The sequence below is a fragment of the Kogia breviceps genome, chromosome 12, assembly GCF_026419965.1.
Source record: "Kogia breviceps isolate mKogBre1 chromosome 12, mKogBre1 haplotype 1, whole genome shotgun sequence".
Classification (NCBI taxonomy): Eukaryota; Metazoa; Chordata; class Mammalia; order Artiodactyla; family Physeteridae; genus Kogia; species Kogia breviceps.
Window position 1 is genome coordinate 52,417,168 of NC_081321.1, and position 26,994 is coordinate 52,444,161.

Consider the following 26,994-nt stretch of genomic DNA (forward strand, 5'->3'; position numbering starts at 1 on the left):
GGTATAGTTTAGTTAAAAATATTGTAAAATTTCACTTTGCTTGATCTCTGAGTATTTTGGGATTTTGCATCTTTATTTCTGTTATTGATCTCTGGTTTAATTCCATTGTGGTCTGAGAAGTATGTATAAATTAAGAAGTAGACAAGTAACTGCTAATGAGCAATTTTATTTTTATCGGCAGCATTTGAATAAAGGTAGGCTTTAGGAGGTTTTGAAAATCAGCTTTTACTTTTGAGAGGTTAAAATCCTTTCTTTTTATCCTGTTTTCAATAAGGAAAACATCCTCCTTGATTTTCAGCACCCCACAATAGGTAGAGCCAAATTAAATTTTGGGTTAAGATTTCTGAAATATCACAAAAAATCTGTGAAGTTCATATTATTGAGATTTTTATTAAACACACCTATGTTCTTCCGAAAAAAAAAAGGAAGGACAAAAGGAAGAAGGAACCAGAATTTAGAGATATAAAGAAATCAGTCAGGAAATAACATATTTGGGTGGACATGGGAGACTGAAAGAGGGTATTTTTATATCTTACAAATTGTTGATTCTGGAGAGATGTAGAGTGTTTGTTTTATTTCAGGTGGATATGAGCCCCCACTTACGAATGTCTTCACGATGCAGTGGTTTCTGACTCTCTTCGCTACGTGCCTCCCTAACCATACAGTTTTAAAGATTTGGGATTCAGTCTTCTTTGAAGGTTCGGAAATCATCCTAAGGGTGTCGCTGGCTATCTGGGCAAAACTGGGAGAGTAAGTGATTTCCCACTGCTTTTCTTTTCTGTGGTGTTGAAGGCCTTACACGATTTTTGTGCTCTAACAAGTAAAGGATCGATATTTAGGTTTGAGGAGGAGAGAAAGTTGTGAACTCGGTGCAATTGTTTCTGCCTTCTGAACTCTCAGCTGGCTCTTCTGTGAATGTTGGGGGCAGAGAGAATCCATTTTACAGAAGGAGGCAAGCTGTTTCAGGCCTGTAGGTCTCCTCCTCCTCAGTGCTGGTGTCCTGCCTGGTCTGAGCTGTCGGCATCTTTCCTGACACTGGTTGGGGAGAGGGAAAGGGACTTAGGTGGAAGAGGAACAGGCAGATCTGGAAAGGACTGGGTGGGTTTGTTGGTTAAGACTGCAATTTGGCTTATGTTTGAATCTTTATAATTTATTTTGTGAGCTGTGATAAAATTAAATGAGATAATATGTATAAAGGTATCTAGCATGGTGTTTGGCACCTAGTCAACAGTAGAGCTTATTTCATTTCAAGAGTTAATTCTATGTTGAAATCTATTACTACTAAACAGATTTTACTTACATTCTTGTCTAGTAGCAGAGCTGAAAAAACTAGGGTATTTTCACCTATTTCTAATATATTATGACTGTTACATTAAAATTCTGCCTTTTGGGTAATGGAAGAGACATCAGGATGAAGTTGTTGCAGTTAACTGAAGATGCAGAGGATTTTAAAAAAAAATTTTTATTGGAGTATAATTGCTTCACAATGCTGTATTAGTTTGTGTTGTACAACAAAGTGAATCAGCTATATGTATACATATATCCCCATATCCCCTCCCTCTTGAGCCTCCCTCCCACCCTCCCTATCCCACCCCTCTTTGTGGACACAAAGCACTGAGCTGATCTCCCTGTGCTATGCTGCTGCTTCCCACTAGCTGTCTATTTTACATTTGGTAGTGTATATATGTCCATGCCACTCTCTCACTTTGTCCCAGCTTCCCCCTCCCCTCACCATGTCCTCAAGTCCATTTTCTATGTCTACGTCTTTATTCCTGCCCTGCCACTAGGTTCATCAGTACCATTTTTTTTAAGTTTCCATATATATGCGTTAGCATACGGTATTTGTTTTTCTCTTTCTGACTTACTTCACTCTGTATGACAGACTCTAGGTCCATCCACCTCACTACAAATAACTCAATTTCATTTCTTTTTATGGCTAATATTCCATTGTATATATGTGCCACTTGAAGATGCAGAGAAATTTTTAATGTTTCTTTCCTAGAGCTGTAAATGACTTGAGTGGGTACCCATAGACGACACGGATCAAAAACTTTTTCAGTAGCCTTTTTATCTATGACAAGTTGTTTCCTTGGAGACTTGCAGTATTTTTTACTTTTTGTAAGAAAGATCCCTTGACTATCAATTCAGGGATTAAAAAAAATCGTTGTGTGGAAGTATTTTTAAATATCATATAGCTATCTCCTTTGCCTTTGTTTTATTGTACATAGCTTTTCAGCTAGGCAAATAAATTCATCTGTGCAGGGTTCGTTTTGCTGTTTACTTATCTGATTACTTTCTTCCGATGTCTACCTCTTTCTGCAGTCACATATTTCCAATGCACTCTACACCTCTCGTAAACTCTTTGAGCTTTGATAATTTCTCTATCAAACACTATCACACTCTAACTGGTGTGATAGTTACTGAGTAATTAGCTTATGGCATTAAAATGCTAAAGCACTTTACTGTATGCGGAGTCAGTTACGCTCCCCTTTTTGTTAGTTCTTAATTATGGGGCAGGAGGAAAAGAGGTGGTTCTCATTTTATTCCCATCTATCCATTATCCGTAGGATCAGAATTTATTCATATGGTCATCCCAAGGATGGCACACTGTTGAAATAATAATAGCTACACTTAAAATCCAATATTCATGGAGTGCTTGCAATGGACAGGCATGGTTCTAAGCACTCTAGATGTAAAATTAACTCATTTAGTCCTCACCATCATCCTATGAGGTAGGATGATTTTATAGATGTGGGCACTGAGGCACAGAGAAGTTAAGTAAATTGCCCCAAATCACCCAGTTAGTAAGTGGAAAGGCCTGATTTTGAACCTAGGTACCTTGGCTCTATAATCTGTGCTTTTTTTTTTTTTGAGATACGCGGGCCTCTCACCCTCTCCCTCATTGCCCAGCACTGTCCTCCCTGGCCTCCCCATCGTACCCCGAACTCGCCATGCCACCTCCCGGGCAACCTTGCCAAGGAGGCGTGTCTGTTCCCACACTCCATATTAAAGGCCTTTCAGTGACGCTTGTCCTGAGGGGACTCAGCAGGCAGGGGAGGCCTTTGCGATCTGCTCTCTGCACCTCTCTGCCCTCAGCTCTCCCTGGCGCCCCCAGCTGTGCAGCCACTCCCACGCTGGTGGTGGGGACCTACATGCGTTTCCCCCAGTTGTGCCTTCTGTCTCCTGTATCCACATCTTTGGGATGCTTTTTCCACCTTGTCAACCTGCAGAATATTTTTCAAAACTCATCTTAGGCATTACTTCTCTTCCTCACCCTTCCTGCCACTCACAGGATAAACTTAACCACTTTATTTATGCCCACATGCTATTCGGTATTTTTCATGAACACGTCAGCCGTTTATTTCATTTATTTATTTACATGATTGTGGTAGTGGGATTTTTTTTTTTTTTTGCGGTACGCAGGCCTCTCACCGCTGTGGCCTCTCCCGCTGCGGAGCACAGGCTCCGGACGCGCAGGCCCAGCGGCCATGGCTCACGGGCCCAGCCGCTCCGCGGTATGTGGGATCCTCCCGGACCGGGGCACGAACCCGTGTCCCCTGCACTGGCAGGTGGACTCTCAACCACTGCGCCACCAGGGAAGCCCTGTGGTAGTGGGATTTGAACAGCACTTCAGAACATGGAATTTTCCCATCATCATATTGTTTTTGGATGGCTCTATGGAAATCCCCTGACCTTAGTGTATGCCAAAGAGCATGTCTTATGACTGGTGGGCAAATAGAGTTATCCTGCTATACAAAGAGTGTCATAATAGATAAAACAAATAGACAGGTCTCTTTGCTTTGGGTTATTCCTTCCCCCTCTAGAAGAAGGATTAAAGTCTCACCTGTCTTACAGGATGGGAGGTGACAGATTCTTTATTTACATGTCGAACCAAACACAAGAAACAGGGTGTAATTTCCAACTAGCAGCAGTGTCCTGAGAAGGGCTGAAAAGACTACCTGTGAAAATATCCTGTGATCTGATGAAATATGCAGATAAAGGTTTTGTATATTTCATCTTTCACTTCTACTGTGGTTTGGTTTCAGTCTGTCGATGCCACTGCAGTTTGCAGATCCAGAGAAACAGATTCCCTCTAGGGTATAATTGTACTTGGGCACCCAATTTCCTGGTTATAATTTCTGATCAGTGATGGGTATTTTGATGTGTAGAATGTGTCACGTGGAAACAATAAAGATGCCACAGGTGGGGCTGTGAGTCAGGGGAGCAGCATAGCAAAGATGGGAACTCATCCTAGAATAAGCACCTTTACATTGCCCTTCTAATTTTTAAAATCTTTTCTCTGCCTAAAACAGGCTGTACTGTGAGTGTATCATAGGATTTTGATTTTTGTTGGTTGCTAACTTGGTCGATTTGATGGCAAGAGAAAACATGTCTTGTTGTGCTTGCAGCATGTACCTGAGAGCATGGGTATCCTAAACAGTTCCTTTTTCTGTCCTTTATCTAGGCAGATAGAATGTTGTGAAACAGCAGATGAATTCTATAGCACCATGGGGCGCCTTACCCAGGAGATGCTGGAGAATGATCTTCTGGAAAGCCATGAACTCATGCAGGTGAGTGGGCATTGCCACCCCCCTTGCCTCGGGGGACCCTGGTACCATGGGAACAAGCAGTGCCAGAGCAGCGGTCTTGGGAAATGTATTTGCCCAGACCTCAGATGTAGTTTTTCAAATGACCAAGAGTCTATATATAATTTGTTAAGAATCTAACTGTGTCACAAGAGGAAGGAAGAAATGGATATTTGTTACGGCTTTCGTTCCAACTGTGTTGCTTAAAAATCATAACATGCAATACAAAATCAAACCAAAAAGCCACCAGGACACCTCCTCCCTCACCCCCAAATCACCAGGTATTTGTTCTGAATCTGATTCTTAGCTGTAAAGGGAGACTTGTGGGGAGAAATAATTATTTCTGGGAAGGGATTATTGAGGATAAAAAGGAGATTATTCTAATCAGCATTTTGGTTTATTTGTTTTGTCTACATTTGCAACTCGTGTTATTACATATGACTCATAAATTTCAAAATGGAAGACTTGAAGGGTTTTGTCATTATTCTGGCATGTTGCTGTATCTCAAGATTACATTCGCCAAATCATTAAAATTGGCAGTGAGTATAGAAGAGATAGCAGATTTGTTAACACGCTGTCTTCCATTAGGCTCTATAACATGATTTTTCTGCAGTCTCCTCCCGCTTCTGACCACTGCTTCTCTTCCTAGTTCTTCCTGGCTTCTGCCCACTGACCAACAGTTGGTCTTGTCCAAGGTTGTCCTTGGACCTTAGTTCCTTCTTTCTCTGTGGTTTCTCGCTCCTTTTTTTTTTTTTTTTTTGGTGTCAACTTTCATGTTGGGTTCCATGCCTGAAGTCATTTTTGGGTAGTGGAGCCCAGCCAACAGGTTAGAAAACAAAGACTCAGGTCCTGATTTAGGACTTGTCAAGTGAAGAGGTTCCATTCCTTTGCTTGTATCCTGGTACCACCTCCAGCTCTTTCTCAGAATCCCTCACTTTTAGCAGACAGCTGCCTGATTCATTGAGAATACTGACCACCTGGTATAACTTCCCTGAACATTCATATTTTGTATTTCATGTTTTCTTTGCATTGTCATAAGGTCTTTCTTCCTTCCTGTCTGTCCCAGAGGTGGAACGCTCTATCTGCCCCTGACCTCTGTGTTCTGATTTCAACTCCTCTCACACATCCTGGGCTGTTGCTTCATCGCTCATTCTCTCTCTTAGAGGGAAGTGCCTATTATTGAACATTGTTGTGGATGTGAGGTCCAAGCTTGACATTTTCCACATGTGAGATCCTTTAGATCCTATAGAATTGCCTGGTTCACATGCCCCAAGCGGGACTGTGAGATCTTATCCCTTCTCCCTCACTCATGAAACTACAGTGACTACTCACTGCCTACAACACAGAGCATGGATTTCTCAGCTTATCATCCAGTGCTCTTGACTGTCTGGCATTAACCCATCTTTTCAGCCATAGTTCCTATTCCTCCCTTTTGTACCCTTGACCTCGTCTAGTCAAGTCACACTGTCTTCCATGTTCCCAGAAATGCCTGGGCATATGCCTGCTCTACACCTTTGCTCTCTCTGTTCAGTCTTTCTCTTCTCCCTTCACGTGTTTCAGGCCTGCCTCCTTGTGAAAGTTCCATGTCAGATGCCATCTTCTTCGTGAAACGTTCTGATAATCTCAACTAAAAGTGTCTCCTTCTTTGACTCACCACATTTCCCTTGTACCTCTTTTGTGAGCCTTCCTTACATTCTACCTTGATTTGAGGCTGTATCTTATTTCCTCAGTGATTTTATTGTAAGTTCCTTGAGGACCGGGACTGTGCTTTGCTCATAACATGTAGCACTTTGCCTTTTACTGGTACTGCACAATAAATGTATTAATTCATTAAACAAGTATCTATTGAGAGTCTGCAACTAGTTTTCTGCCTTCTCTTTCTCAGTAAATGTTTGCTGAATTAAACCACACTCAGCGATGAAGCCCCTCCTTCTAGGGTCCCTCTGCTTTAATACAGTCCTCACTTTGCTGCCAAAGTATTTGTCCGCACTTACTGCTTTGGTCATTTTATTGTTCTTCATAAAACCTTCTGTGCTTCTTCGTTATTAACTGCAGTAAATAAAATGTTTCGGCCTAGTTTTCTAGGCCCTGTATTAACTTCTCAAAATATTAAATGAGCATCTCTCTCTGTCAGAAGGCTTTCTTGAGGGAATTCATATCTGGTTTTACCTTTAAAGATGGATAGGAGTAGGTCGGGCTGTGTGTGTGTGTGTGTGTGTGTGTGTGTGTGTGTGTGTGTGTGTGCGCGCGCATGCACGTGTGGGGTGTGTGGGTGTATATTTGAGGCAGTGGTGCAGAGCAGAGAGGCAGTTCATGGCTGAGGAAACAACATGAGCCAAGACATTAGCAGTGAAAACCTTTATGGTGTGGGAAGGAAGCTACAGGAGTTTGGTATACAGGGCTGGCTCGTGGGAGACCACAACCCATGGTAAGGAGTGTGGACTTGATCCTGGAGGTCAGTGGTTGTGAGGTTGTGCTTGCTGGAGTTCTTGGGCCTCTGTGGAACCTTTGGAAAGGGAAGAAGAAGAGCTGTGGGCCTGAGGGGTTTTAGGGAGAAGATGGAAATGGTCTCAGTTGTGTCTGATGTCAACTACAGGGGCAGCTCTGTGAAGGGTGGACTTGAAGGGGTCACCATGGGGAGGCAGTGAAGGGTCAAAGCAAGAATGGAACAGAGGCAGTACTTAGAAGATGAAGTTGACAGGACTTGGCCGTGGGAAGTGGACATGGGGTGAGGGAGAAGGATAGGGAGAGCCAAGGACAGCCCCCAGGTTTCTGGCTTAGGAAGAAGAGGAAAAGTTCATGGGGGAGGAAGGTGGATTTGTCTTCACACAGGTTGCATTGGAGGTATTCTGTGGTTGCCCCATTTCTTAACTATCCAGAGGCGCTCCCCACTACTTCATAGCCAGGACCTATTGCACTGGCCATAGCTCTGTCCCCACCCAGTCCTCTGTGGGCCCTGCTTATCCCCATGACAGGGCTTGTGGTTCCCTCTGACACCCTGTCTGGGCAAATCCTTTCTGTCTACCGGATCCTACTCAGTCTGTTCTCCCCTCCCCTCAGGCTCTGTCATCTCAGCCCTCGTTGATGATACCTCTTCCCTACTCCTTCACTAATTAAGATTGTCAGCAATTGACTTAATGTTCATTACAAATTATTTTATATTGTTTGGTATTTTTTCAAATATGTTAATCTTATCTAGCAAGTTCCTTAATGATAAGGGCCTCGTATTACTCTGTATCCCCATAATATCTAATGTAGTGCTAAGAATCCACCTGGTTGCTCAGTCCATACACAGAATTATAGAACATTAGGACTCGAGGCAGTGGTTTTCAAACTTGACTGTGTATAAGCAGCATGTCAAGAGTGTATTATAAAGGCAGATATTTGGGCTTCCCTGGTGGCTCAGTGGTTGAGAATCCGCCTGCCAGTGCAGGGGACACAGGTTCGTGCCCCGGTCCGGGAAGATCCCACATGCCGCGGAGCGGCTGGGCCCGTGAGCCATGCGGGAAGATCCCACATGCCACGGAGCGGCTGGGCCCGTGAGCCATGGCCACTGAGCCTGCGCGTCCAGAGCCTGTGCTTCGCAACGGGAGAGGCCACAACAGTGAGAGGCCCGCATATCACAAAAAAAAAAAAAAAAAAAAAAAAGCAGATATTTGGCCCATGGGTGGTTCTGATGCAGGTGGCTTTGAGCTAACACTTAGACAAACACTGGTTTGAAAGGAGCTTAACGGTCCACTAGCCTAATTCTGTCATTTTACAGAGACGAAACTAAGACATGGAGAGTGAGCATCTTGCCATATTCTTAGGTTGTGTAGTGGCAGACCCAGAACTGGGGCCCATGCTCGACACCTGGCCAAGTGCTTCTCCTCACCACCCAACACAGGGCTTCCACCTTATTGAAAACATGACTTTCTAAAAGCTGAAATCCCTTTTAGAAGAGTGAGCAACGTTTTATCTCACCTAAAGTTTAAACATTGCCAGAAGGAATGGTAGATATGTTGAGATACTCCATCTTTGTCCTTTAGGAAGTTCCAGTCTTAAGTATTAGGAGAAAAGAGCACCCCTTCTTTACTCTGCTTTAAGAGAATCCTGGAAGGAAAAATGTAGGCTGTGGCTTGATTGATTAGAATTCCATTTTAGCAGCATTTCTCCTGCCGAGGAAAACATCTGGTGAAGATGAATTGAGCCTAATTTTGTACAATTTATGTTTTCATGTTTCTTTTAAAGCATGTCAATAATGAAAAAGAGAAATATAGTTCCTTTTCAGCAGTGCCTAAATATAAATGTCTATTTAAATGTGTGTTGGTAGTTTGGGCAGTAAATAGACTTGTTGGTTTTCCTTGACATTGTAGAGTATTAAGGAGAGAAATGCTGAATGTCATTTCAAGCACTCTCTTTTCCGTACTCTTAAAAAAATTAATTCAATGGCTGTGATCCAATTATGGTAGACTTTAAGTCTGTCAGCAAACCTGAAATGACTCCAGATGAAAAATTTGGAGTGCATACAAGATCTTCATTTTCGAGCTGAAGAGATGAAAACGTTCTCCCTGTTTGGTCTTCCTTATTTTTTTCAGTTTTAGGTGCCATACGCAAAATAATCTACTGGGTTTTTTCCCCCTGCAAATTGCATCACTCTTTTATTTTACTAGTAATGGCCATTTAAAAAAAACAATAATGTTAGAAAAAGATATTGGGAGAATGCTGATGAAATAGTGTATATGGATTTCAGTAAGACTTTTGACAAAGTCTCTCATGAATTCTTTAAGAGTAATATAGAGAAAAGTTAGTTAGATGCTGTTTACTAGATGGATTTTAGGTGCTTAGGAAAACCTAGCCCAAAATGGTGGTTAATAATTTACTGTTACCTGCGGGGAGCTTTCATGTGCCATGAGGCAGGACCTGCCCTTGGACTGTTCCCTTTTTTCTATCAGTGATGAAGTAGAAATTACATGGATGTGAATGCTTGTCCAGTAGAAGGTTACTGTTTGATTAATTAGTGCTGTCAAAAATGAAACCGTCTGCCTTGCAGAATTGTGTGTGCCCATAACTGAAAGTGTTTAAGCAGTGCCTTTATGACCATCTGTTGGAGATGCTTTAGAGGGAACTCCTCCTTGGGAGGGAGGTTGAACTAAATTATGTTTAAATTTCTTTCTAACCCTAAGACCCTATTCATGTACTATACTTTGGCTCTAAGATGATCAGTAAAATTCCTTTCTTGAAATCTGTTGCAAATCTCTGATTTACACAGTTGGAAATTTACAGCTTCTCAGGTATCCTGAGGACTGTGGTGGTGTGTGTGGTGTACCTTCATGGGATAAACATGCCTGCCGACATGTGAGACCTTTAAATAAATGAGTCAATATATGCAAAGTACTATAAACACATTTGTTTCAGGAACACCGATGTATGCTTTGAAGGGCTAACTAAAAGTAAATTATAGAGAAAGGAAGACCAGGAATAGAGAATGCAGCTCAACGGAGCCAGTGTTCTTTTTGGTCCAGTGTCTTTAGCTGAGTCGCCCTTGAAGGACCTTGGTAAGACCCCAGACTGTTTACCCTGGAGCAGGATGGGACAGAGTAGGGGCAAGATGTACTTCCCTTTCTTTCTTTTTTTTTCTTTTAATATTTATTGGAGTATAGTTTATTTACAATGTTGTGTTAGTTTCAGGTGTACAGCAAGGTGAATCTGTTATACATATACATATATCCACTCTTTTTTAGATTCTTTTCCCATATAGGCCATTACAGAGTATTGAGTAGAGTTTCCCATGCTATACAGTAGGTCCTTATTAGCCCTTTCTTTTCTTACACACTTCCTTCATGAGGCTGGACAAAGGAGTTTTCTGATAACTTTTAATAAAACTGGCAAAAATAAAACACAAGTGAATCTTCAGCTAGACATCCCACTAATTGTCTCCAATGAGACATCTTACTTTGTAGAGAATTTTGAAATTTCTAGCATTAATAATTTCATCTTTTAAACTTGAATCCAGATGGTGTGGGTTTCTCTTTTATTGAGATATGATTGGCATATAACATCACATTAGTTTCAGGTGTACAACATAATGATTCAATATTTGTATATATTGTGAAATGATCACAATAAGTCCTGTCAACACCCATCACCACACACAGTTACAAATTTTTCTTCTTGTGATGAGAACTTTTAAGATCTACTCTCTTAGCAACTTTCAAATATGCAATATAGTATCATTAACTATAGTCACCGTGCTATTCATTGCATGGTATGGGTTTCTTGAAATCTGAACCAGGTTTCTAAATTGTTAAGGAAGAAAAGTCTCATGAGTGAGGGACAGGCTGACTCTTGGCCCAGCACTGGGACTAACATTTGATGTGCCAGAGGCTGATGCTGCTGTACTGAGGCGCAAGAAGAGGTGCCATGCTCTGGACTTAAAGTTGGGGTGCTGAGGTTTTCACATCTCTCCATTTCCCTCAAAAGGGCATGTGGAGTTAAGACAGGTCACAGGAGTAAGGAGGGAAGAATTCCATACTGGCAGTAAAGCAACTTCTCAGGCAAGGGTATGTGGAGTTAAGACAGGTCACAGGAGTGAGGAGGGAAGAATTCCATACTGGCAGTAAAGCAACTTCTCGGGTGATGAGCTGCTGGTAAACTTTGTGAGATCAAAAAATGTGAGAGTGTACTCTGACCATGTTATTAATGAAATGATATGAAGTATTTCAGGCATACAGAATGTATTAAAATAATAAAACTTACACACCTATGACCCAACTTAAATAAAACATGAACAACACAGGTGAACACCCTCATACCCTTCTCTCTGGTCCTGCCACCCCCTCTCCTCTCAGAGGTAACCAGCATCCTGAGTTTCATGCCTTCATTTTTTCAGATGAGGAAAAGGAGGCCTGGAGAGGTTGGGAACCAGCTTAGTCTCACACTCCAGACTAGTGGGAACCACAGGGTGCCTTCTGTTTCGTCCCAGTGGGGAACAGTTCACTGTTAGTAAATTTGTACTGCTTCTCAGCCTTTTGGGTACACAGATCTTCCTGGACTTAACGATGGGGTTACATCCAGATAAACCCTTCATAAGTTGAAAATGCATTTAATACACCTAACCTACCAAACATCACAGCTCAGCCTGGCCTGCCTTAAACATGCCTAGAACACTTACATTAGCCTACAGTTGGGCAAAATCATCTGACACGAAGCCTATTTTATAATGAAGAGTTGAATAACTCATGTAATTTATTGCATACTGAACTGCAAGTGAAAAACAACGGTTGTCTGGGTCCAGAATGGTTGTAAATGTATTGGTTGTTTCCCCTCATGATCACGTGGCTGATGAGGAGCTGCCTTGCCCAGCATCACGAGAGAGGACCTATGGCGTATCATAAACCCAGGAAAAGTTCTAAATTCGAAGAAGGGTTTCTTCTGAATGTGTATCACTTTCGCACCTTTGTAAAGTGGAAAAATCATTTAAGTTGAACCATTGTAAGTCAGGGACTGTCTGTAATCAAGTGTGTGTGAGATAATATGACTTGGAGATGACTTTGGTGGTCCCAATAAACTGTGTAACTTTGCATAATAAGCAATGGAGAATCAAACGGAAGGAATTTTAGTCGACACTTCCTTGTTTGGAATGTTATGCTAAGGTATAAGCGGATACCACAGAAGTTTGGGGACAGTCAGATGTGCAGACTGTGTAGAATTGAAATTATGGTGGACTGTCCCGGTGGTGGCTCTGAGCTGTGGAGTGAGGCTGCAGTGCTAGGAAGCCCCTTTCCGAGCCCTCCTTTTCCTACCTGTGCAGATATTAGACATCTCCTAAGCCTTCAGGAAAGCAGTACTATTGAAATGAAAACTACCACTTCAAAATATTGTCCTAGAGAAGTGTTATCAGGACATTTGAATGGCCTCCTGGAAGAAATGAAAGTTAATGTGATTCATATACATTTTCTGGTGAATAAGAACCTGAAAGATTGAAGAAATATGTTTGGAGCAGTTAAATTTTCATAAAATTAAGAGAACAAACAAGATGATTTTCCTCCTGCTGGTAGAATGATATATAATCTTAAAATCCTGGAAGAAGCACAGGTACTTTTCCCATTTTTATTTATAGATTTTTAACAGCCTATGCTTTACACCCTGTCACTTTTTTTTCTTTCTTTTTTTTTTCTTTAAAAATAACAGTTAACAATTTTCACCTAGAACTGATTCACAGACATTTGAAAAGGTGGTATTTTTGGAGAAAGCTTGCAGGTGATCACAAGATTGTCCCCCAGACGTAATTGTATCCGGAAGGCTGACATTTAATGCCTGTAGAGATCATCAAGCAAAGCTTTGAAACACGAGTGGTACATATGAAGAAGATTGATGGGTTCACTGTGAAAGAAGTAATAGGGAGCTGTGAATTTCTGAATTAACCCATCTATCAAATGGGCAAGAGAACGTCAGACTGTCCCCATTTGCCCACCCATTTTCACCAGTTGGAGTGCCCAGTCCCAGCTGGGTTGATTTGGGGACTAACTGTTGTTTAATCAGTATTCTTTTGTCTTTCTCTAAAACGATATTGAAGTACATTCTCTCTACCTGCTGTGTAAGGAGCAGTATCTACCTCTTCACACCCAAGTCATAGAACTTTAATGTCTTTGCAGGATTGATAAGAGTTGTTTAAGGCCACCGTTTCAGACTTGGAATTTTTGTTCTTGTTTTCCAGACTGTGTATTCTATGGCTCCATTCCCTTTTCCACAGTTGGCAGAGCTGAGGGAAAAATACACCTACAACATTACACCATTCCCAGCCACAATTAAGCCCACCTCAGTTTCTGGGTAAGGTCCTTTTTTTTTCCTTGTTGTTTTCATGATGGAAGACTTAATACCTTAATTTGTTATTAATATTTGTTAAACCCCAGAAATACATTTGAAGTAGTTTGGTGCTTAAAATCTGAATATCTCTTTCCCAAAAGTTTTGATTTAAATTCAAGAGGGAGATTTTTGAAAGTGTACTTTCCAAAGAAGGTTGGAATATAAACTGAAGGGATATTTAGCAACCCCACAACTTATTTAAAAATATCAAATATTAAAAATCTCAGTAATTGAGCTTCCCTGGTGGCGCAGTGGTTGAGAGTCCGCCTGCCGATGCAGGGGTACGGGTTCGTGCCCCGGTCTGGGAACATCCCACATGCCGCGGAGTGGCTGGGCCCGTGAGCCATGGCCGCTGGGCCTGTGAGTCTGGAGCCTGTGCTCCGCAACGGGAGAGGCCACAACAGTGAGAGGCCCGTGTACCGAAAAAAAAGAAAAAAAATCTCAGTAATTAAAAAAGGGTAGAATCAAAAAAGTGTAGACAGATGAGCTAGTTTAAAATACTGTGGAGACCAGAAATTGACAAATACACACACACACACACACACACACACACACAGGAATTTAATATATGAAAATGTAAATCAACACTGAAAAGATATACTATTTAGTAAATGGTGCTGGGCCAATGAGACTGAATCTGGAGAGAAATAAAGTTAGAGTCATACTTTACACCATACATCAGGATAAACTCCATAGAGATGAGAGAGTTAAATGGAAAAAACGGAAGTAAAAAGCAGAAGAAAATGTGGAAGGATGTCTTTAGTTCTTTGGAATTGGGAAGGCTTTAATAAGTGACTCAAAAAAAAACAATAAAGGGGCTTCCCTGGTGGCTCAGTGGTTGGGGGTCCGCCTGCCAATGCGGGGGGCGTGGGTTCGTGCCCCGGTCCAGGGGGATCCTGCGTGCTGCGGAGTGGCTGGGCCCGTGAGCCATGGCTTCTGGGCCTGCGCGTCCGGAGCCTGTGCTCCGCAATGGTAGAGGCCGCAAGTGGTGAGAGGCCCGCGTACCACAAAAAAAAAAAAAAGGAAAAAACATTAGTACTTAAAAAATAATTTTCTGCAGGACTAAAACCAAAACAGAGCAAAAGAAAACCTCCATAAGCAGACACAAAAATATTTGTGAAAAAATATTTGTAAAAAAATATTTGTAACTGATTCCTCTCATATATAAAGTTCTTAGAAGTCAGTAAGAAAATGACCACCATCTGAAAAATGATGAAAGTATGGGACTAGGCAGTTTACATAGAAGGCAATTTCACTTGGACTAAGAGAAATGCAGCTTAAAGCAAGATTGAGATTCTGTTTTTTTCACCTATCAGGTTGACAAAAATTCAAAAGGTTGATGTGCTCTCTGTTGATAAAGCTATAGGGAAACAGACACTTTTACACTTTGCTCATGAGAGGTTAATTACCATGGGATTTGGGGCAGGCAATTTGACGTATTTTCCCAAATTACTATTGCATATATCCTTTGACCCAGCAATTCTACCTTTCTGAATTATCCAACAAATATATTTGTACACATGCAAAACACAGTATGTATAAGGTTATTTATTGCAGTGTTGTTTATAATAGTTTAATATTGGAAACCACTTGAGTGTACATCATTTAGCAGCCTGGTTCCATAACATGAGCTACATACATACAATACAGTACATACATACAAACAATAATGTATACATACAGTACAGTGCAGCCATTAAGAAAAGGATGAGGAGGAAGCTCTGTGTGAATATGGAGAGATTTTTTTTTAGGTGAATAAAAGCAAGTTGTAGAAGAATGTACTTATATATAGCATGCTAATACTTATGAAAAAGAGGAAAAAAATAAGACTGTATAGTCATATTTGCTTATTTAACTGATAAGGAAGCTGAAGAATACATCAGAAACTAGTAACAGTGGTCACCTGTGGGGATTAAGTGGGGCAAGAACAGGGTAGAAGTTGGACAGGGATGGGAGATGGACTTTATATATATATATAAATTATATAAATATATGTATAATTATATAAATACAATATAAATGTTATAGAAATTATAATAATGTATATAATTTATATATATGTCATTTAAGTCATGTGGCTATATTACTTATTTAAAAATAATACCATTTTTTGAAAAAATATTCCTTTTTCTTTTATGTTTTCCAAGACGACGTGGTAAGGTCAGAGACAGCGATGAAGAGAATGACCCAGATGATGAAGATGCTATCGCTAATGCAGTGGGGTGTCTCGGACCTTTTAGTGGGCTCTTGGCACCTGAACTTCAGAAGTACCAAAAGCAAGTTAAAGGTAAAGAAGTGGCATCTATTAGATACTCACAATGTGTTGGTTCACTATAGCAAGGGTAGTATTATTGTGTCCTATAAATGCCTGTTGTTTCCTGAACTGATTACCACTATTAAAGGTCTTTATTAAAAGTAACTTCTCTGTTACTTTATCATTTAGGAGGATCTCTTTGTTATGTGTTACATGCATAATACATATTTCTTTTTCTTTATGATTCGTTTTGCCTCCCACTCGTTTGATTTAACTTTGTGTGCTCAGTTCCTTAGCACTGAGCCTGGCATATAATAGATGCTTACTAGATTCTGTTTGAGTTAAATTGAATTCATTATAGACTGGCTTCTTTTCCACTATAGAAATACTTTCTAAAGCCAAAATATTATGGTACCTCTACTTGAATTTCAGTGACCAGAAACTCATTATCTCATAAGACATTCTGCTAATTCCTCTGCTTAGCCCAGTGTTTCTAGTTTTGAAGAGATAAACTCCACTTACTAGTTCTATTAATAGTTCTTCTCTTCAGAACAAAACAGAACAAGTCTGCTCCCTCTTCTGCTGGATGTCTCCTTTGAATCTTGAGGACAGTCATCACGTCCCCCAAAAGTTTCTTCATGGTCCAAATTCAGAATTTCTCAAAGATATGTCTTCCAGAACTTTTAATGTTTTTTAAATTCACCTCTAAATGTCCTGCAGTTTGATAGTATCCCTCTTAAAAAGTGGTGCTCTGAATTGAATGTCATGCTATGTTTAAACGATTTTTTCTTGCAGAAAATAGATTGGACATTATTCGTGTAATGAACTCTTTTGAAGCAGTTCGCAGTTCCCCCACTATGATCTTCCCTATCTTTGGTGGCAGCTCTTCCTTTATGACATTTATTCTAGTATGAAGACCATTCTCCTTCTCCTTGCTGAAAGAGGACAGAAACAAAAGATGTCAGGCACCTCTGCATTCTCTTTGCCATCTGCTAGCTTTATACTGCCTTCTCAAAGTCATGGGGCTATTTTCTTGTCTTTGTTCCTCTTGCTTAGAAGGCTTCCTTTTTGTTTGTTTTGTTGTTGTTGTTTTGGTCCTGGTAGTTTTGAGTATGTTCTGCAAGCCTTAGCTTGTTTTGAGTTTTAACCTAGTTAATGTTCGGTTCATGTCATTTTGTGTGTGTGTTCTTGGTATGCACTCCCCTGTCATCTTTTTTTTTTTTTTTTTTTTTTTTTTTGCCATTGTACGCGGGCCTCTCACTGTTGTGGCCTCTCCCATTGCGGAGCACAGGCTCCGGACGCGCAGGCTCAGCGGTCATGGCTCACGGGCCCAGCAGCTCCGCGGCATGTGGGATCCTCCCGGACCGGGGCACGAATCTGTATCCCCTGCATTGGCAGGCAGACTCTCAACCACTGCGCCACCAGGGAAGCCCCCCTGTCATCTTTTTAAATAACTTTAAAAAATCTGAACTCAACAAGAGTTCTATTGGTTTTGTAATGGTTTCTATCTCCTCTTTAGTTGCCTGAATTTTAGCTTTTGGTTTCTAGCCATGGGAATCAATAAATATTTTAACTCTAACATTTTTGAATCTGTTTTCTGTCATCTGGGTCTATGTTCCATTTTTTCCCCCCTGTTATTCTTTCTGTGCAGTTATAGGCTCTGGGATGACATGGTCATTTTCTCCTAAATTTCATCCTTAGTCTTTCTTGTTGGTTTTACTTTAGTTAGATTCGAGGTCCTCTTTTAATTTTCTTCTCCTTAGAGAAGTATTTTCAATAAAAAAGAAAGTTTACCAGATGTTCAGTCTTCATCTGAATAACACTTTCAGCAGATGTTACGATACTTGAAATCCCCCACTAATCTTTTTTTTTAAGCTTGTCCCCAGTCAAGTTTTACATATCGTATTAGAAAAGCCTCATTTTATCCCCTGTTTACCTGTGTGGCATGTGAGTATATTTTCACACAGTACTTATTTCTGTTTCTTGGAGGTAATCTCAAATTTATTTAAGGGATAAATCTACTAGTTGTTGGTGTTAACAGGAGCAGAAACCACATCAGACATAACACACATAGTAGACAGTCAGGAAATGCTTGTTAAATGAATAAAAACATTTCATTTCTAGTGATACCGTGATATAAAGTCTTGATAATCTTATAGAATGTCTTGCTGTTTTTAACTTAAGAAAAACTCACTTTTAATGACTGACTAAACCCTATAGTGTAAAATTTACAAATTTGTACTTGTGAGTCCTCATGCAGTTAGTTATATGGAACCTTGTAAATCCTCATGCAGTTATATGGAAATCTGTACCCTGACTTTAGACAGCTAGAGTTATATTTTTCTAAGTGAATTTTAGAAAATGGCAGTGATTTTTATCTGGAAACAGCAGATCTTATGTCCATATATTGAACAAAGAGGTAATAAAATCAAACAATGAACCCACACAGCTTGTTTCAGACTCACAGTTAGCCTAATAAGAAAATGCAGAGGGCTTCCCTGGTGGCGCAGTGGTTGAGAGTCCGCCTGCCAATGCAGGGGATGCGGGTTCGTGCCCCGGTCCGGGAGGATCCCACGTGCCGCAGAGCTGCTGGGCCCGTGTCCCATGGCCGCTGAGCCTGCACGTCCGGAGCCTGTGCTTCACAACGGGAGAGGCCACAACAGTGAGAGGCCCACGTACCGTAAAAAAAAAAAAAAAAAAAAAAAAGAAAATGCAGAAATATTTTCAGGACCAAATAAAAACAAGTACTAGACAAATTCTAGTGTACATGTTTTTTGTGGTTCAGAATTTCCTGGAGGTTAAGATACTACCCCAGGTTATATAGTATAACCAATTCCCAGTTAGTCCCGTTCTCCTCCTTGTGATAGTGTCTCCTTGTCTCTATTCCTTGGAATATAGAACCAAATGGGGACCAGAATCTGAGATCCAATAACATTGCGGAGCTGAGTCCAGGAGCGATCAATTCCTGCCGAAGTGAATACCACGCAGCTTTTAACAGTATGATGATGGAACGCATGACCACAGATATCAACGCTCTGAAGCAGCAATATTCTCGGATTAAAAAGAAGCAGCAGCAGCAGGTTCATCAGGTGTATATCAGGGCAGGTAATGTACTTCTTTGAGTCAATTTCAGCTCCGTGTCAACTTGTGAAAGGAAGACCGAGTATTCCCAGGATGGCCTGGGAATTACTGCTCACTCTGGCTCGGCACCCACCAACACAGCTGGCAGGAGACAATAACATCTTTATCTTCTCACTTTTTATTTTATCTTATCAGGCTCTAAATAAGAGAAAGGTCCCAAGGACCAGGCAATTGATGGTATTCAATACTTCTTTACACTGTATGCTTGTGGAGAAGGCTTTACAAATGATTAGAATGTTGCAAAGCCATGCAGTCCTTGGATTGGAGACTTTTTGGAGCTATTGCCTCCTAAATTTCAGGCATTTGGAAGTAGAATTTAGTCATCTGTATACTGTTAAATAATATTACTACCAGTCATTTAGGTAGTAATACAACAGATGTTGTGATCAGAGGAAAAAGAGAAAGCCATTACTGTGCCTCACTGCTGGGGTAGCAGTGTCTTGGGAGTCTGCTGAGAAGAACACAATTGTACTGCAGTTGGAAATGCTCTTTTCCAAGGATTGTCAAGCTTCTTTTTTCCTTTAAATTCCCCAAATCCCAATGAACAATCTGATTTATTGTTTAATATATGCTGATTTGGGAATTGGTTTGTCTTATTTTAAGTGAAATCCTAATGAAAATGATGCCGATCCAGGATTAACCAAGATATAAATTTGACATGCTTTTAAGAGGCTTGTGAGCATGTGACTGATCTTGCATAAAAACTGAATTTACCTTTCATTTGTTGGGGAGGAGTAGGCAACTTCTTAAAGATTCTTACTTTATCCTGAATCATTAAAAAAGCAATCATAAAAGGAACTAACAACTGTAACACTTTAATTTTCAAAACATTGGCACATACATATCCTCATTTGTCCTTAAATCTATGAGAAAGGCAAGGACAGATATTCTTATACCCTTTTAAAAAATGAGGAAATGGTAATTCAGGAAGGCTTAGCAACTGTCTAGGATTATATAACTATAGTGAGTGGTCAGGCCAGGGCTAGAACCGCCATGTTCTGATTCTTTATGTGGTTCTTTTCCAACCACTTTCAGAAGCTTTACGTGGAATGGTGAACAATTGCCATTGGGTACTAAATCAGCCCAGTGTCTGTACTCTAGTCAGGGGTCAGCAAACTATGGTCTGTAGGTCAAATTCTGCTCACTGCCTGTTTTTATAAATAAAGTTTTATTGAAACACAGCCATGCCCATTTGTCTACATATTGTCTATGACTGCTTTTGCACTACAGTGGCTAAAATATTTATAGTCTGGTCCTTTACAGGAAAAGTTTGCTCACCCCTACTCTAGATCAGGGTTTATGTGGTTATTTTTAGGGAGAGATTGCTGCTCAAGGGCAAAGTTTGAGAGCATTGTTTCTCAAACTTTAGTGTGAATACGCATCACTTGGGGATGTGTCAAAATGAGGAATCTGCTTCAGTAGCTGTGGGTGGGACCGAGATTATGCATTTCCAATAAGCCTCCAGGCGATGCCACTGCTGCTGGATGGGGATTGCACTTTGAGTAGCGGGGTTTTAGAGGAGATGGTGTAGGATAGGATCAGCAGCATAGGCTGAGAGATTGAACTTGAGCTAGAGGCAAAAGTCTTCAGCTTCTGAGATTTAAAGGAAGGTGGTAAGGATGGTGGTTGAAGTACCAGCTTCCTAGGTTAAGGAGGACAGGAAGTTAAGGCTTTACAGTCCTGATAGCTTCTGTTTTTATGAAGAAATTGGAGGAAAAGTTGTTTGCTTGGGAGTAAGTTGAAGGTTGGGTGGGAGCTTAAAGAAAGTAATGAAGATTTGGATCGGCCATCGGAAGCAATGGGAGAGGGAAAGTTTGTTCAGTGGCATTGCGGACCTAACAAAAATAGGAGTTATGAATTTAAGGGATATCAATCCACATGGCTGTATGATTTCCCCCCATCCGCATCCCCACCCCCAGCAGCTGTTAGCAGCTCCTGTTTTGGAAAGGAGAATGTGAACTGTGGATCTAGAGTGGAGTTTTGCCAGGCATGTGTGATAAAGCCATAGGGATGCCTGGATGTGTGGTTATTGGTGAGGTGCGGTCCAAGGGATCCACCGTGCATCTAGCAGGGTAGGGGTGTAAGTGAGCCGAGGAGACAGTGAGAGGTTATGAGAAGATTGAGGGATCAAGGAATGGAAATCTTTATGATTTAGTGCCAGGTGTAGTTACATCGAGAGTCTGAGAGTTGGAAGAGTCAAAGAGAGGAATATGAGAGTTAAATATTTTTCACATGAGGCAGATCCGAGTGATGAGGTGTGGGATGGAACTGGGCAGGTGGAGGATGGGTCAGTCACCGAGGTAGTAAAGTAAGTGAGGTAGGTAAGAGGACATAGAGTGAAGAGGAAACAAGTGTCAACATTTCAGTGAAGATTGGACTGTGACCAGAGGTCGATAGATAGGAGCCTTCGAGAAGCACAGATGGGAGGGAGTCAGCCACGTGACCTAGACATCAGGAGTAAGGCTGTTCACACAAAGACGGTGGGGTCTTCTCTTGATACTTCTGCCTGCAGCTGTCATCCCTGGGGCCATGAATGTTGAAGCTTCATTGGAAATAGGGGCTCGGTCATAGTCACAGCATGAGGACAGTAATACTGTTAACAGTGCCTTCCAGGAGAACACAGCTTTTGGTGTTTTCCTGTTGTCAATTTGCTTTCAAAGTCAATTGAGGACACAGGAGTGGAACTAGGGCCAGGCCCTGGATAGCTGTGATGTCACTGCATTTTTACCACCTTCTTATCACTTCTCTCATTCTTCTGTCTCTCAGTAATATGCAGTGTGTTGTTTTTCTACCTCTCAGAAGCTGACAGCTGGTAATCTATATGGTCATAGTGTTTGACCTATTATTTAAAAAAAAAATCTTCAAAGATTTCCTAGATACAAGACCTTCGAGGTTGCTTCTCAGACACAAGGCTCTCTGTAAAAAACAATAGGGAGGCTGGGCCCTGATTAGTAACAAGGGGTCAGAGTCTGTTCCTTTTTGTACCTTCAGCCCCTTGTCTCCTCCTCTTTGAAGAGGAGGGAATCTGTACCCCAGGCTCTAGGATCAAATTCAGTTTCTGCTGCCTTCAGTTACATGACTCTGCCAAGACCTGGGAAATATGTGGGCAGGGTCCGGGGACAACCTGTGTGTGACTCCTGTTCTGTGATGGATGCTTTCTCTGTGGTACCTTTCACACAACCTTTCAACATTTCTTTCAGACAAAGGGCCAGTGACCAGCATTCTCCCATCTCAGGTAAACAACTCTCCAGTTATAAACCACCTTCTTTTAGGAAAGAAGATGAAAATGTCCAACAGAGCTGCCAAGAATGCTGTCATCCACATCCCTGGTCACACAGGAGGCAAAATATCTCCTGTCCCCTATGAAGACCTTAGGACCAAGCTCAATTCTCCATGGCGAACTCACATCCGGGTCCACAAAAAGAACACGGCGAGGACCAAGAGTCAGCTGGGCTGTGGGGACACCATCGGGCTGATAGACGAGCAGAATGAGGGCTGCAAGACTCACAATCTGGGGGCAGTGCAGGCATTTTCCCCCGATTGTGCGGGGGCAGCTCAAAGGGAAGGTGGCAGCTCCGACGGCGGCACTGGGAGGACCATCGAAGGGCAGTCTCCAGAGCCGCTGTTTGGGGATGCTGATGCTGATGTGTCTGTGGTCCAGGTGAAGTTAGAAGCCTTGGAACTGAACCCAAGGGATGCTGCTGCTGAAACTGATCCCAAGGTGCACCTGCCCAGCCAGCAGCACCTCCCGGAGCCGCCAGATGCACCCGGAGGAAACAAGGCCCCTGGCAAGTCTCCCCAAGGCAGCCACCCGAAAACTCCCATCTTTAGCCCCTTTCCCAGCGTCAAGCCACTGCGGAAGTCAGCCACTGCCAGGAATTTGGGATTATATGGTCCTACAGAAAGAACCCCAACCGTGCACTTTCCTTACATGAGCAGGAGCTTCAGCAAGTCCAGCGGTGGAAACAGTAGTACTAAGAAACGGTGACATCTTTCAGCAACTGTGTATCCACATTCACCTCTTCATGGTGGCAGAAGGGTTCCAGCTGGATGGCTCCAAGAGAGCTTCAGTTGTCCATTGAAAACGAAGAGATTGATAGGTTCAGAGATGAGCAACGGTCCATAAAAATGGGAATTGGAAATTTTATAATGGGTGCTAGAATAGGGATGTCTTCCAATCATCAATACAGTGGGTTCTTGTGGCAAAATAAATATTGTGGTTTTAAAGTGTGAAGTTTTCCCAACTTTTCATTGTGAGCTGTTTAGAAAAGACTTTGTATCTAGGCTGTTAACCCCTCTTCCTTCCTCCTGTTCTGAGGGCCTTCAGGGTGCCTGTGACAACCCCCCACCCAACCTTCCAGTTCTCTGGGTGTTATTCATACTCAAGCATGCACACACTAGCTTGCTAGAACAGAAACTGTAAAAAGAAAGTAAGTTTCTTAGTTGCAAAGAACTTCCCAATTTCCCTCTTCATGCCCCACTGGGGGGAATGTTTGTGTGTGAGTTTTCCTTCAGTAGTTTCTTTCAGCCAGTCTCAAAACTGGTTTTTATTCTTGTGCTAAAATGCAGGAGAAAAATCTAGATAGCCTTTCTTTCACTTTCTATTTCTACCTGCAAAAGGAAGAAAACCTTTATCTGTTGAAATGTAGCTTGATTGTCAGCTGGAAGATCTTATGAAGAGGATACAAGTGGGTTATGCATTAAGCAGTTGCTCTCAACAGCTTGCTGATTCCACTGAGCTTTCCTTGAACTTCATGTTTGCCTCTTAAGGAGCGTTTTGGTCCTCAGTGGTGGGATGGCAATGGGCTCTATACGGAGCTTGTCTGGCCTCCACCATGCAGCTCATTTACCTACCAGTTCTCCACTGCAGATGCGAGAAGCCTCTGCTCAAAAGCCAGAACATAGCACCTGCAACTCTGTTACTTGAATTTTGTGCTTTTTTGGGGGGGTGGGAGTACTTTGTTGAGAACTTTCTTACTTGAACACTGCCTTTCCCTGGAGAAGGCCCCAGGGCTTTCTAGCTCTGTCGCACCCATTCCTCCCCAGAAACAGCACCTGTTATCTCCACCATGCAGATGGGAACTCTGAGCCACACAGAGGTGAAGTAGAACTTCAGATACTCAAGGTAAATACTCCCGGTACTCAGTGTGACTCAGCCACATTGCCTCCAGTGCAATAGGTGGGTTTTATGCTCCTTGTACCCAGGTGCATTGGCTACATAGGTTCTAGAAACCAAAACTGGGAAGCTATTCACTGCACTCCCTCCTGACTCAAAGGACCTTTCTCCAGATGGTACAGAATCCTGTGATGGCATTTCATAAAACTAGCTTTGACCTTCTTATCCGAAAACGTAGTTCATTTAAAAAATGCTTCATGCAGCTGTCATTTTGGCTGGACAAAAGGCTCACTCCTCAATCCCCTTCTCCCACCAACATTAGAAGATAGACTTGGCATTTTTATCCTCATTCCCTGGAAGACCTCGGCTAGGCTTGCCGGCATTTTGATGATGCAGTCAGTATTCATTTGAGCTAATTGGATTGCTAATTCTGAAACCAAAGCTATAGTTTTAGAGAGAGTTTTTACTATGAGAGGCACTAATTTTTATAATAAAATAGAGAATGTGGTTGTGTGGGTTTTTTTGCACAGAAAACACAAGAATGATATATACAATGAGAAGAGTTATCCCTTTTGTGGTGTTTTTACCCTCCAAAGAACTGAAGGTAGAAAATATGACTAGTTAAAGTTATTGCAGTTTTGGTCTTGCAGGAGAATTCTGTGCCATCTGAAGTTAACATGCAGCTTCTTAAAAAGCAGCCACTCCCACAGCCGGTGTCTCTTGGGAAGGGTGTAGGTGGAGAGTCGGGATTACTTTGCATACCACCCCCAGGACGAGACCCACTGCATTTTCCAAAGTTAAGCCAGTGATACGATTTTCTTCCATCTGCTGAACTTTACATTCCACCTTGTATTCTTTTCTCCTCCCCCTTCCCAAGTGAGTCAGAATAGTCATGTTCCCCTTGAGGGATGTCTGACTTAAATACAGAATTATTCTTTTCTCTCTTGAGTCAGCTCCCAACTCCTGGAGGGTCTGGGTTTGGGAAGGTGGGTAAGCGGGTGGAGGGCACTTACTGCAGTTCTTAGGCTTGTGCCTTCGCTGTCTGCCACCTGTCTTAGGGTTAGTAGCACATGCTGTATCTGTTTCCTGGGGCTGGTCTTCCTGAGAAAAGAATGGATGTGATGGCACACGGTTTGGGATAAGTTTTTGTTGAATGAATGAATAAACTACTGAAAGGATAATAGTCCTTTGAGGTAAAAATGACCTCGCCAGGATTTCAAAACCTGACAGATTCCTGTTAAAGCACTCTGTCCTGTTAAAGTGCATGCATTGTACCATGTAATCACCATGTGTATCGGTCAACTTGTGAGCTTTGCCTTCTTTAGAAAATAAAGAATCTGCAGTAGCCTGTAGCACACAGCATGTACGAAGAGACCAGTATGGACTTTTATCTTCTTTGTATTGGACACTGTATGCCAGCACCAGAAGTACTTACCAAGTAGTGGTTTCTTTATTTTTAGATATGTCTGTACCCCGTCAGCACTTAGGCCGGAGCCGACTCCTGATGTCTCTGCACCCCAGTTCTCTTACAAAAGCCTCCAGATAATTTAAACCTAGTTTGTAATGTCAACCTATGGGGCTGTAACTGTTTGGAATATTGTATTCCCTTTTTCAGTCTCTCTTGTTCTGAAGAACTGTACTGATTACAAAAATATATGCATAAAGATTCTCATTGTTGTAGCTATTGTGACGTTGTTTATCTGGGCGCCTGCATAGAACACTGTTGTGACTTTCCCCACCCCCTTCTCTTACCCTGTCAACTTTACCCCACCTTGGTCACGTGAACCAAGAGAACAGCCCAATAAACGCCATCTCCACCAGTCTAATCACTGGGTTGCTGGGTGGCCTGTGACTTGCCAAGAACTTGGCAGGATGGGGGGGTTCCTGAAAATGAGTAAAACAGTTTATTCAGGAATGTGTGTATGTGTGTGTGAATGTATGGATGTGTATAAAAATAACCTGTGGATCTGTCATTTTTCTTTGTTTTAATAAAATAGAACAATAAGAATGCCATTTAGCTTCCTGGTCTATGGATTCTAGATAACGGAGAGCCGTGGTCGAGTGTACAGCCTGCCATCTCCCCTCATAAAATCTCCCTTTACTCTTTCTGAGCCACTTTTTTTTTTTAACATCTTTATTGGAGTATAATTGCTTTACAATGGTGTGTTAGTTTCTGCTGTATAACAAAGTGAATCAGCTATACATATACGTATATCCCCATATCTCCTCCCTCTTGCGTCTCCCTCCTACTCTCTCTATCCCACCCCTCTAGGTGGTCACAAAGCACAGAGGTGATCTCCCTGTACTATGCGGCTGCTTCCCATTAGCTAGCTATTTTACGTTTGGTAGCGTATATATGTCCATGCCACTCTCACTTTGTCCCAGCATACCCTTCCCCCTCCCTGTGTCCTCAGGTCCACTCTCTACGTCTGCATCTTTATTCCTGTCTTGCCCCTAGGTTGTTCAGACCTTTTTTTTTTTAGATTCCATATGTATGTGTTAGTATACGGTATTTGTTTTTCTGACTTACTTCACTCTGTATGACAGTCTCTAGATTCATCCACGTTTCTACAAATGACCCAATTTCGTTCTTTTTTATGGCTGAGTAATATTCCATTGTATATACAATATACATTGTATATATGTACCACATCTTCTTCATCCATTCATCTGTCAATGGACACTTAGGTTGCTTCCACGTCCTGGCTGTTGTAAATAGTGCTGCTGAGCCACTTCTACAGCTGTCATTTGAGGCAGCATTTTAAATATATTAGTTTCCTAATTAGAAAAACGACATGTGTTAAGAAAATCTGGAAAATAGAAAGAGCACAAGGAATCATTGGTATTCTGGTGTGGGTCTCTCCACTATGTGTTTTTATGTGTGTTCGTGTATATACACAACACTATCTACAAAAAGGTATATTGAGAAAACTAAGCTTTCTTTCCAGTAAATGTTCTTTTACAGTAACTATTATTTCCTCATGTGTTTATGCCAGAATTCACATTTTTTAACTGTTTTTTTTTTTTTTAATTGAAGTGTAGTTGATTTT

The 26,994-nt window shown here is 41.7% G+C and overlaps 1 protein-coding gene across 4 annotated transcripts in view; it reads left to right on the forward strand.

Annotated features, from left to right (window-relative positions):
* The window catches only part of TBC1D30 (TBC1 domain family member 30), an 87,908-nt gene extending 61,951 nt beyond the window's left edge, over nt 1–25,957 (forward strand). For 3 of the 4 annotated variants that reach the window (XM_059080341.2, XM_067009688.1, XM_067009689.1), the window contains 6 exons: nt 582–750; nt 4,466–4,571; nt 13,285–13,397; nt 15,581–15,720; nt 18,586–18,792; nt 22,029–25,626. In XM_059080341.2, coding sequence (XP_058936324.1) covers nt 582–750; nt 4,466–4,571; nt 13,285–13,397; nt 15,581–15,720; nt 18,586–18,792; nt 22,029–22,816 — 1,523 coding nt within the window. In that variant the 3' untranslated portion in view covers nt 22,817–25,626. Of the gene's footprint in view, nt 1–581; nt 751–4,465; nt 4,572–13,284; nt 13,398–15,580; nt 15,721–18,585; nt 18,793–22,028 lie in introns of all 4 variants that reach the window. The other variant, XM_059080342.2, reaches the window with a different exon arrangement.
* The last annotated feature ends 1,037 nt before the right edge of the window (nt 25,958–26,994 follow it).